Source organism: Rattus rattus, chromosome 1 (assembly GCF_011064425.1).
Source record: "Rattus rattus isolate New Zealand chromosome 1, Rrattus_CSIRO_v1, whole genome shotgun sequence".
NCBI lineage: Eukaryota > Metazoa > Chordata > Mammalia > Rodentia > Muridae > Rattus > Rattus rattus.
The window spans coordinates 19,928,085-19,940,422 of NC_046154.1; the positions used below are offsets into that span (position 1 = coordinate 19,928,085).

General features: G+C 53.4%; 1 protein-coding gene across 4 annotated transcripts in view; it reads right to left on the minus strand.

The window, feature by feature from the left end:
- Window positions 1-12,338, minus strand: part of Kif17 (kinesin family member 17) — a 36,656-nt gene that overhangs the window by 9,859 nt on the left and 14,459 nt on the right. For 3 of the 4 annotated variants that reach the window (XM_032895618.1, XM_032895633.1, XM_032895625.1), the window contains exons 5-8: window positions 10,127-10,579; window positions 7,476-7,585; window positions 2,659-2,812; window positions 411-961 (exon numbers count right to left, since the gene is read on the minus strand). In XM_032895618.1, coding sequence (XP_032751509.1) covers window positions 411-961; window positions 2,659-2,812; window positions 7,476-7,585; window positions 10,127-10,579 — 1,268 coding nt within the window. The remainder of the gene's footprint in view (window positions 1-410; window positions 962-2,658; window positions 2,813-7,475; window positions 7,586-10,126; window positions 10,580-12,338) is intronic. The other variant, XM_032895637.1, reaches the window with a different exon arrangement.

Consider the following 12,338-nt stretch of genomic DNA (forward strand, 5'->3'; position numbering starts at 1 on the left):
ACAGAAAAACCGGGAGAACAAAAAGGAGCATTTTCTTAAAACAGGAAGAGAGCTGAGATTGGTCAGAAAGGGACAGGGGAGGCACCCCAAGCCCTGTGGCCTTGAAGAGTAGCCCGAGGCTCTGAGGCTCTCTTAGGTTGGGAGGTCAGGATGGCTACGGTTAACTCAGCAACCCCCCCTCCTCTCCACACACCGGTGCCCTGCCAAGGGAAGAGATGCCCGTCTAACATAACCTGGGGTCTCCATCCCAGCTTCCTCAGTGCGTGTCTGAGAGAGTATCTCCTCTCCAGACCACAGGACAACAGGGTCCCCAAACAGGTCACGGAGAGCAGCAGGGGCCAGTAGCCCTGCATGTGCAGTGGCCTCTCTGCTCCCAGCCCATCCTGCCTGCTGCATAGAACATGAGTTACCTGCTGAGGGACCTGGGGGACGACCGTCTGGGACAGGTCCGTCATGGCCACAGTGGAAGACAGTCTGGCCAGCTTGGCCTCCACTTCAGCAAAAGGGTCCTGCAGGCTCGCCAGGATCCGCATGGGCTCCAGGGTGGGCTCATCTTGGACAGAGTGCTCTGCCTCCAGCGGACACCCAGCAGCCTCTGGGTTGAGGTACTCGTCAGGAAAGTACCTGCTCTCAGCCAGCACCCCGGGCATGGAGAACTCCACGTTGGAAAGCTCCTCGGGTCCAGGGTAGGCCTCCGACATGGAGGAGTCTTCCAGATTGGATGACTCATTGGACTCAAAAAAAACCTCTGACCTGGAGGGCTCCATGTTGGGTTCCTCAGATGTGAGGGGAGCCTGGCTCCTGGTGACCTCGCCTCTGGGCAGCATGTCAGGCATGGAGAGGACGGTGGGCTTCACCGCAGTCTCGTACTGCAAAGGAGGTGAGTACTCGGGCCCGCTGGTTACCTCGGCCCTGGACATCACCTCTGTCTTACACAGGACCTCTGCCTTGAGAACGGCCTCTGCAGCGAACAAGAACATCTCGCAGTCTCCCAAGGGGAAGGCGGCTCTACACCCACTGTGTCTCTCAGAACCCTGAAGATCCCCCACCCAGCACAGTTCCTGTCCATCCATCCCTGCCCTACAGTCTCCTCTCTCAAGCCGGACCCTGCCCTCACCCCCTCTTCCAGGAAGCCATTTCTGAGTGGCACTGGTGCTTCTCCATCTTCTAACCCCCCACCCACTAAAGGCTGGGGCTCTCACCACCCTGCCTGGAATGGTTCATCCATGGGAGCAGGGTACCCTACATGTCTCACTACCTCCCAAGGCTGAGGTCCCCTGAAATGTGACTATTCCGTTAAGACCCCTAGATCCTCCTCTAGTGCCAAATCAGGGCTCTTGTCCACCAACTCTTCCAGACGCCCTGGAAGAAATGGATGCTGGATGCATATCAGAGCTCCAGAAACCAGACAGACACCTCAGGGAGGCTTAATGTGCAAACCGGAGGGCTGCGTGGTGCTGGGGATGCTGGGGATGCAAGAGAAGCCGTGTTTCCCTCTTCCTTGTAGTGTCTATGAGGAGTAGGGTTTTTCTTCCCCAGCTGAACAGGCTTTGCTCCCAGTTCACGCCTCTAGACTCTTACACCCCCACCCACCATCGCTTCTTTTTTCTTAATTTCTTTGTTTCCTCTTTTTCTTTGTTTTTTTTACTTTGGTTTTTTTTTTTCTTTTTTTTTTTTTTTTTTTTTTTTTTTTGGAGCCGAGGACCCGAACCCAGGGCCTTCCACTTGCTAGGCAAGCCCTCAACCCCGTTTTGTTTTTTTTTTTCAAGACAGGGTTTCTCTTTGTAGCCCTGGCTGTCCTGGAACGTGCTCTGTAGACCAGGCTGACCTTGAACTCATAGATCTGCCTGCCTCTGCCTCCCGAATGCTGGTATTAAAGGCGAGCATCACCATCGACAAACTTTATCTATTTCTTCATCACTTGCATTCTGGGCTCCCCTAAAGGGGCCCAGATTCCTTGTGCTGGAACACAGCATACGCAGAACCTCTCCTTGGCCCCAGTGTCTTCCCCTACTATGTGAGGATCCAGAGTCTCCACCTTACCAAACAGGGGGAAGGTTTTAAGTAAAGCCCCCATAGCACCAAGCACACAACAGCACCCCCGCTATCAGTACAGACACACAGCCGGCCCGGCTCTGCCATTCCCACAGTGAGCAGCAGGAAGTTGGCTCCTAGCAACAGGAAGCTGGCTCCAGCAGCATGCGTGGTTGAATTATACCTCCTAGAAACTTCCACACAGGTAACCATTCCTGGGACCGACCGGATCCATACAGGATGTGAGACAGGCTCAACAGTAAGCGACTAGCAAAGGCAGAAACTTGGGATGGGACCTGACCTCTTCTTCCTCTAATGAGCACAGAGGTGGCCCAGCTGTAGACGGAGCGCCAGATAGTGCCACGTGACCATATCAGCTTGGGGCCCCGACGGCCTAGATTACATCCCTGCCTCCATTTCCCCAGCCATGCGGCCAAAGGCAAGTTACCGATTGTCTGTCTCTGGGTCCATTTCTTCATCTACAGGAGCGGGGAGGGTAACTATGCTACCTGCCTGGCAGAATTGTATAAACGAGAGACCTGAGGCTACCATGTAGAGGACCCTTCGCCCATCTGTAGGGAACACAGGAGGTGGGCTCCCACGCTGCCCCAGGGCAGAGCGCACCTGTTTCCTTCTCCTTGCGCAGATTCTCCTGCAGCGTGGACAGCTTCACATCATACGAGTTGCGCATGGCAGTGATGTCCTCCTGCAGCCGGACCCGAGACTCCTGCTCCGCCTCATAGTCGGCCTTCAGGCGGGCCAGGCGCTCCTCATACTCCTGGGGTGGAGGGAGACACGGAACTGGTTACCCCTATTCGGAACCGGCCTCCAGTTCTGGATACTCAGACAACGCAGGAGAGAATGAGGTGGAAAGTCCCTTTGTCACATGGGGGTGACAGTTCTCGAGTGACAGCCTTCCGTCCATTCTCTGTGCAGTTCTGATGGGCTAATGTTTCCATCTAATTCTTCCACACTGCACAGTCAAAAATGCCTTCCCTCATCTAGCCCACATGTTGACCTGTGGTACTCAAGCCGTTGATAACAAAATACGTTTCTGTTCACTGCCCCTCCCCCCCACCCCCGCCCCGCCGCCTTCTCTCTTTTTGAGCCAGGGTTTCTCTGTGGAACTCACTCTGTAGACCGGGCTGGCCTCAACCTCCAGAGAGGTTCACCTGCCTCTGCCTCTGCCTCCCAAGTGCTGGGATTAAAGGCACGCACTGCCACCACCCACTTCCCTCTCCATCTCTGCTGTCAGCATCGGTTCCTGTCTCAGTAGCTTCCTGCTTGGCCCCATGCCTACCCCTGCTCCAACCTCAGCAGTACCCCAACATGGCTGCTGCCTGCCCCATAATATCACACGCTCCTGGGTGGCTTCCAGGATGGATGGCTTCCAGGTTCGTGGGCAGTCTCAACTCCTTGACTAAACCTGAGACCGCCTGTGATGGAATGCTCCTGGCCCTTGGAATCTTCTCCTCGTTACTATTGTTTTATGTTATTTTAAGTGTGTGGGTGTTTTACCTGTAGGTAGATCTGTGCACTTAGTGCATGAGCCAGAAAAGGGTGTTGGACCCCCTGGAACTAGAGTCACAGATGGTGTGAACCACTTTAGGGGTACTGGGAATTGAGCCCTGGCCCTCTGGGACAGTAACCAGTACCCTTAACCACTGAGCCATCACTCCAGCTCCTTTTTAAATTAAGAACAAGTTTTTGTGGTTGTTGTGTTTTTCTCTGTGCTGAGCATGGAACCCAGGTCTTCATGGTCGGTAGAATGGTTGTCAACTTGACTGTTGTGATGCTCAGCTTTTAACTGGCACCTTGACACAACCGAGGCTCACCCGGGAAACGTCTCAGTGAGGGGACTGTCTACACTGGGTTGGCTTGTGGCCTTGCCTGTGGAGGATTTATTTTGATGATGTTACTTGATGCAGTCCACTGTGGGTGGCACCATTCCCTAGGCAGGATGACCTGAATGTATGAGGGTAATCAAGCTGGGCAAAGCAAGCAAGTGTGCATGTGCTCATAGCTCTTGACTGTGGATGTGATAGGACTACTGTTTGAGCTCCCAGCTTTGACTTCTGCAAAATGATGAACTGGAACCTGGAATTGTGAGCAAAAAATCAACCCTTTGTCCCATAAGCTGAGTCCGTCAGGGTATTTTCTCACCAACAGAAATGAAATTAGTCCGCCAACCTGAGTGGACTGAAAAGCACCCAGGATAGCCAGGAGGCACACCTCTGCCTGTGAGGATGCTCCCAGACAGGTCCGGGGAATAGTGGAATGCTTGCCCTGACGATGGACCACACCATCCCATAAGTGAGCCCAAACAGACTGTTCATTTTGAAAGTTGTGTCAGCCACTCTCTCACAGTGAGGCAGAGGCTGGTAACACTAAGCAAGGACGGTACTCAGAGTCTGGACTCTTGGCCCTGCCCCACTGTGTGTTTGTTTGTTGTTTTGACTTATTATTATTACTACTACTACTACTACTTATTGTTGTTGTTGTTAATTTATTATTATCCTAGAACATTTGGGCTTCTGGTAACTTGTTTACCCAGAAACACCTACTTCTCTCCTGCCTCAGGGGTTCTACCCTGCTCCCTGGCTTGGGGCTCATAGAGGCTTCCTTAGTAACCTGGCCACTCTCCGCCATTAGTCTGCATAGAGAGTTGCTGTCGGGCGTGGCTATCACCAGCATGCACACACCCTGAGGACTCTCCAGTGCATCTTCAGGTGCTTTTGGACTTCCTATTACATGCAGTGCCTCCAAGGCCGCCCTCTGACAGCAACAGTTCAGTCCCCCATGTGCTGTCTCCAAGCCTACCCTCCCCCACTTCTTCCTCTTTGGAGAGCCCCAGCCTAGCATTGGATATCTTCTGCCGGCTCAGCTCCTCGCCTCTACAGTCTCCATTGCTTCTTCTCAGCACAGCTCGTGATCCTGTGAGAGACCTCAGCCCAGCCGCCTGTACCTCAGCCCAAAATACAAAGCCTATACGTGCATGCACGCATGCACAGGTATGCACATGCACTGCTTGGGCACACACATGTGCACACAAAGGCACGTGTACCTACTTACAGCAGTCCTGCCTTCCAACCTCACTGTAAACTGAGGGTGGGTGCTAATCGCAGGATGCCTGTTTGTGTGGCCAGGTCTTTACCCTCCTGCCTGTCCTGCAGGCTACAGAAGTTCCCTCCATGGCCTTTACATACTAAATACCCCGTCTCACTCTATCCTGGGCCATTGCTGACAGCTCTATGTCTTGGTCCTTCCTGTGTTTAAAGCAATCCCACCCCCACCTCCAGGGCTGAGTGCCTTCCAGCTATGGCCCCAGTCCCAAACAGGCACTCAGCTTGCTATGGGAAGATGACACTGGAGCACAAGCCCCGGCCCTGCTTCTGTGCAGTGCTCATGGATGAGAAGGGACCTTGGATTCTGTCCTTGTATAGACTATGCAAAACAACACCCAGAGAGCTCAAACCATCTCCAGCCATGGAGCCTGTCAGAGCAGAACTTAAACAATGAAAAACCATATAACCCTGGGCACTCTCCAGTCCAAACCTCCACATTCTGACTGGAGGCTGAAGCTCGGAGCCATGCCGTGAGCTCACAGCTGAGCTGCCTTTGTACACAACAGGGGCTCCATTTTAAGGTCTGACTATCCTGGAATGCGGTTCTCAGCACACAGTAGGCACGCAGAGAATACAACTCAGAAGAGAAAGATGCACAGGAGGATGGAAAGGAAACATCCACACCTCTGATGACCTATACCGTCCACTAGGTTATAGGCAGGAGAGGCATGCACCTCCTGTCACTTCTGTGTGGTATCTAATGTGTTCTCCTTGGAGACCACTAGGGGGAGACAACATTCAACCAGACCACAAGGGAGCCTACCTAGACCGTTCCATTCTAGTATTAATCTGGTTCTTCTTTCCCCTGAGGATCTGTGACCGAAACCCACTAGTAGAATTCCACAGCCACTCCAAGTCACTTGGTGTGGCTCCGGGTCACTGCTACCTGCAGAGACCCAACAGTACTAACACAGGAAGGGCTGCTACCCTAGGAGGATGCCTATAAGCTTAGTCCTCCCCAGAAGGTCTCTTGTTTTTGTTTGTTTTGAATTGTTGTTGTTTGTTTTTTGTTTTGCTTTTATTTGGCTTTGTTGTTCAAATAGGGTTTCTCTGTGTGGCCTTGGCTGTCCTGGAACTCTGTAGACCAGGCTGGCCTCAAACTCAGAGATCTGCCTGCCTCTGCCTCCTGAGTGCCAGGACTAAAGGCAGTTTACCATTACTGCTTGGTTGGAGGTCTCTGACACCTTCGCTAAGGGCAAGACTTGGGTTTGAGAGACGGACTCAATACCAATACCTACCCTAGATGTTCCCAGAAGCCCAAGCTCCCAGGACGGGAGCTGCCAAACCAGGCTCCTTGTCCACAACCTGACAAGAGTTTCGAGGACTGGTCCCTAATTGAGGTCATAGCTGAGAGGTAAGGGATCCGGCTGTAGGCTTGGGACCCAGGCCAGAGCTCCCAAAAACTGCTTCTGCCTGATATCAGGGTTCTCCTTAGGATCAACCAGTTCCCCACAGGGACCTCCAAATGCCAAGGCACCAGGCACAGCTAGTAGGCAGTCTTCCAAGTAGAAGTGGGGAGCCCACAGTGCTTGGAGTTGAGAGGGAAACCTTCTTGTGTCTTCCTAAGTAAGAATCCCTCGGGATCTCCTGTCCTGCTGCTTCCCAGGGATGCTGGGAGACACATGGTGTGTCGTCTGGGGGGCCAGGTGAAGCTGATGCTACACTTACCTCAGCCTAACAGGCCAAGGCCAAGCTGCTCTCAGGCCCAGGCTTGGCTGCAGTGCAGAGGTAAGCAGATTCCTTTCCACTCTGCCTCTGCCAAGGGCCCTCCCACCACCAGTCGGGCTCTCTGCCACCACCAGTCCCCAGCCACTTCCAGCATTACCAAGGAGACCTTCTCTTGAGGATGTCCCTGGTCCCTAGTTCTCTCCCAACACAGGTTCTGCTGTGACATCAACAGCAGTCTAGTTCAGGAACCCAATTTCAAATCCCGTGTCCAACCAAGTTCAAATCCTGGGTCCAACTCTTATTTGTTGTTTCTTGTTTGGGTTTCTCCATGTAGCCCTGACTGTCCTGGAACTCACTCTGTGGACCAAGCTGGCCTTGAACTCACAGAGATCCACTTGCTTCTGCCTCACCAGTGCTGGGATTAAAGGTGTGTACCACCACTGCCTGGCAGGATCCAACACTTTGATACGCCCGTCTTCCCTAAAGCTTTTGAAAAGTCCTGAGATGTCTTTGAGCCCCAGCTTCCCCAGAACCTAAACAGGCACTATGGTGCCAAGCCCACGGGAGTGAAGCAGGATGACACCCTACAGGTACTGCCTCTCCCTGGGAAATGCTCTCCTTCATACTGGTAGCTCGCTGGGGTCTCACCTCCCGTATCATCTGCTTCTCAGCCTCCGTGTCCTGCTGAACAGTAGTGGGGGACGGTAGCTTCTCCTCAGGATGGACTGGGCCTGAGGGTGTCTGAGTGGACAGCAGGGCTGGAGAGAGAGAGACAGGAGGAGCAGAGGGTGAGTACCCAGGAACCAGGACAATGGGGACATAGCGCTAGACACCACCACACCGCCATGCACTGTGCATAGAGGAGAAAAGTGAGCGAGTAGCAGATGTTTCCACGATTACAAAGGAAAGGGAGTGGCCAGTGCTGTGGTGGGGAAGACCTCAGGGGAGAGTAGATGGGGCAGGAATCTGAGGGTAGAGGAGAGGCCAGGCAGAGATGGAGAAGAGCTTCCCAACAGGGGCAGAGTGGAAGGAACAGGGCAGGTCCAGACCTATGCTGGGATGTGTAGGGTGATGGGGACAGTGGACAGAGAGGAGTGGGAGCCCTGAAAGCGTGGGCAGGGACGACACAGGAGACCTGGGTACAGTCAGCATTGATGTCAGGGAGGGAATGAGGAGGAGGGTATGGAAGGTAGAACAAGAGGGCAAAAGGCAACCAGGGAGACAGGGTTTAATATGTATATGTATGTGCATGTGTATTTGGTTTTGTTGTTATTTGAGACAGGGTTTCTCTCTGTGTAGCCCTGGATGTCCTAGAACTTGCTCTGCAGACCATGCTGGCCTTAAACTGAGATATCCACCTGCCTCTGCCTCCCAGGCGCTGGGATTAAAGGCATGCGCCACCGTGCCTGGCTTACTTATTCATTTTAATTGATTTTTTTTATGTGCACAGTGCCAGAATGATATATGTATGTCTGGGCACCGCTTGTGTGTCAAGTACGCACAGAGGCCAGAAGAGGGTGTTAGATCCCCTGGAATTGGAATTCGTTACAAACAGCTGTAAGCTTCCATGTAGGTGCTGAGAAGGGAACCCTCATCCTCTGGAAAAGCAGTCGGTGCTCATAACCACGAAGTCACCTCTCCAGCCCCAAGAGTAAGGGTTTAGAGAGGAAGGCCACTGTAGAGGCCAAGAGACTGGGGCTAACTGATGGTGGGGCAGGCCTGCCTGGAGTAGGGGCAAGAGGAGGGTGCTGTGGAGAGAAACATGAGGCCACTGAGCTAGCTAGAATCGGTGCAGTAACCGAGGGGAGCGGGAGGCTGAGGCCGCACCTCACATTAGGTATTGGCACAGACACACAGTCTATGACCCTGGCCACCCGGGTGCTACGCCCTCGGCTCGGGTGTTGTCTCCTGAGATTGCTCCCCTCCCCCAGCAGAAGCCAGCAGGTGTCCTGACTCCTTCTTATTAAGAGTACAAGCTCTGGGCGAGGTCATGTGCCACAGGACCCGGTGAGCTACTGACTGCTGCTTGACCTCAGCACGGCACTTGGTACAAGGCCCGCCTCTACTGCCCGCTGAGCATCAGGGCTCTAACCCAAGAAGGGCGCCCATCCTGGAGGGCTGTGTGAGCCCTGCGTTAGGGACCCACTGGGGAGCTAGGACTTCCTCCACTCCTGCCACTCCTCTGCCAGTCTTAGGGGTGTGCCAGTCGGGACAAGGGATCGGGCAGGAGGAAGGAGGACAATAAGCATCCCGCTGCCTCGGACACCTTCTACCTGACCACCCGCCCTTCCCCCACCTCCGCCCTCAGGCGGCCAGCAGAAGCATGTGGAGGTGCCTGGGGGATCTTCACACTTTGCCCTAGAACCTAGCAGGGATGATTCTCCTGTCCCAGGACTCAGCTACAATAGCCTCTGTGGAGCCTTCTGTGACGGGTCACGGGCTCCAGACAGGCTTGGATCCTCTCTGCCCTGTGTGGCCAGCTCCCTTCAAGTTTGCTCCTCTTCCCTAGAAGAGTCATGGCCTGGGTCCAAGTCACGTGTGTCCCCAGTGTCCAGCCCTAGTCCACTACAGACAAAGAAGTGCTAGGGGGATTTTGGGTGGGTGAGAGGGAGGGTTGAGGGTGGAAAATGGGTGGATGTGTGAACAACTGAGGAATAGAATCTGAATGGGTAATGGATAGAAGAGGGGCAGGGGGTGAAGGAGGGAGGGTGGGGGCTGGAAGGATGGATGAGGAGGGGCTGTGTAAGTAATGGAGTTGGTGGGAGGGAGGGAAGGGAGGGACGGCTGGTGGGTGGGGTAGATAACTGTATGGAATGGGTCAACAGAGCCAGGTAGGCCCGAGGACCAAGGGGCTGATGCTAGACTTTCCTATGCTCACTGCTCCTAAGAGACAGAGCAACAGAACACTCTGGTGTCTTTTTGAGCCTACAGGCCTGCATTCCAGACCGAGTTTCTATGCCTCCCTGATGAACTGCGGATGGTAGCTGTGAGGGTGGGATGGGGGGAAGTGAGTCACCCAGATGCTAAGAACACGATGTCCCTGCCAGGGAGACAATCGGTAGACAGGTGGATGACAGATGAACAGCCTGAGGTGGGGAGGGAGCTGAGAGCTGTGGCTGGCTGGAAATGCCAGCCAGCCAGCCCACTTCTTCCTGGGGCCACAGGCAGAAAGGGGCCATTACCACCGGGTGTACTCAGCTGAATGGTGCCCAAGGACCTGCAAGTCAGGGAAAGCAGGAACATTTTGATGGGAAATCTGTTTGGCCCACCCTCTCTCCTGCTACCCTAGGCTGTCCCACCTGACAGGTTGCCAGGGCCCATCTGCTGGGCCAGGATAGCCTTTAGTCTCTTGATCTCTTCCTGGTACTCTCGAAGCAGGGCATCCTTGGGGTCTTCATTAATGCGTGGCTTGTTCTTGATATTTTTGGCCCTGTTGGCATAGCGCAGCGTGCTGAGGGTCTCGTCGTAATTGTTGTCAGCGGGAGACAGGCAGGCCACCATTAGGGTCTTGGTGTTACCACCCAGCGAGTCCTGGAGCAGTCGTGTCAGCTTTGAGTCCCGGTAGGGAATATGTTTGCAACGCCCATCCACCAGGGCTGAGATGACGTTGCCCAGCGCTGACAGTGACAGGTTAATCTTGGTGGCCTCCTTCAGCCTTTCCCCTGTGGCCCCAGTCTTGGATTGCCGCTCACTGCCAGCCAGGTCTACCAGGTTGAGCTTGCCTGCACGAAGATGGTCCTTACCCCGCTCATCTGCAGACAGGTGGGCAGGGGGCAACAGGTGGGTGAGCCCCACATCTTTCTAAGATGAGGGTGGCTCAGGGCCTATACCACCCACTTGGGGCTACATTTGAGCCTATTAGGAATCTGCAAAGAGGGGCTGCCATGGTACAGGTAAGGAGAACTGAGGCTCAAGAGAGGGCGTGGAACTTTCCCAGGGCCACACAGAAGTCAAGGAAGGGTAGGAGGTGCTGGGTCCAGGTTCAATACACGTGGTAGCTCACAACTGTCTTTAACTCCAGCTCAAGGGGATCTGACACCCACATACAGACATATATGCAAGCAAAACACCAATGTTCACAAACCTAAACAAATCATTTAACAAAGAAGAAAAAGGAGGAAGAGGGGAGGAGAAGAAGAAGAAGAAGAAGAAGAAGAAGAAGGGGGGAGGAAGAGGAGGAGGAAGAAGAAGAAGGAGAAGGAGGAGGAGGAGGAGGAGAAGGAGAAGGAGAAGAAGGAGAAGGAGAAAGAGAAGGAGGAGGAGACAGAGAGAAGAAGAAGAAGAAGAAGAAGAAGAAGAAGAAGAAGAAGAAGAAGAAGAAGAAGAAGAAGAAGAAGAAGAAGAAGAAGAAAAAAAAGAAGAAGAAGAAGAAGAAGAAGAAGAAGAAGAAGAAGAAGAAGAAGAAGAAGAAGAAGGAGAAGGAGGAGAAGGAGAAGGAGAAGGAGAAGGAGAAGGAGAAGAAGAAGAAGAAGAAACAGCAGCCACCAAGGAGGGGAAGCAAAATAAGAACTCAGGGCTGCCAGACTCCGAGGGTAAGGGCAAAGACTTCCTATGAGGCCAAAGGCAGAGGATGAAGGGGAGACGAGGGGATCCCCAGGGAACTGTACCCTTCCATGCTTGAAGTACTGGCTTTGAAGTCCAGCCCTGCCTCTTACTGTGTTACAGGAGCACAGCCGCACACCTCTCAACACCACACACCTCTCTAATCCTCCAAAGATTCCATCCACAAACTAGGTCTAACCTTGACTGGCTCCCTACCAAGGTTGGATGTGTAGGGTTAACTGGCTACATATTCTCTGACCACAGCCGAGCAATCTTAAGGGGGATAAGAGTGTGTGCTGGTATTAGATGTTATGTGAGGGACTTGGGGCTGTCAGACCCTTAAAAAAAAATGGAACAGAATGAGACTTGTACTGGTTTTGGAGAGCGCTCAGCAGAACGTTACCAGGATGTGTCATGAGTCTTAAGTATGTGTGTGCTCTGTGCTTTCCCAGTGCACACCAGGTCTAGCCTGAGCAAATGAGTCTCAGAGCAGAAATGGCCTTGTGCACAGAGGAGTACAGCATCATCTGCAGCACTGGGAAACCAGACATGACGTCAGAGCCTCATGGATGACAGCTTAGAGTCAGGGCGAGAGTGGGCCATCCTCTGTCACCATCCTGGCACAGTCATGAGGACCCGGCCATGATTCATAGAACAAGAAGCTAGAGGAAACAGCCTCAAACGTGCGGCTATGTACACACATCAGCCCGTCCTTCAAACCTTCTGTAAGGCTCAAGAGTACCCACGAGCCTGTTCATCCATTAAGCCAGGCAGCTGCCTCTGCCCTGGCTGTAGCTATGAGGTCATGTCCCCTTCAGATGAGTATTGCCCCAGGGACACCCAGGTTGATGTTCTTTGCTCAAGCAAGCACCAGGACACTGGCCTGGACAAAGGTTGCTGAACGGACAGTATGGAAGGAGGTTACATCAGCCCTGGCCCTGGGTCTGGGGTCTCTCCACAGTTACGGTC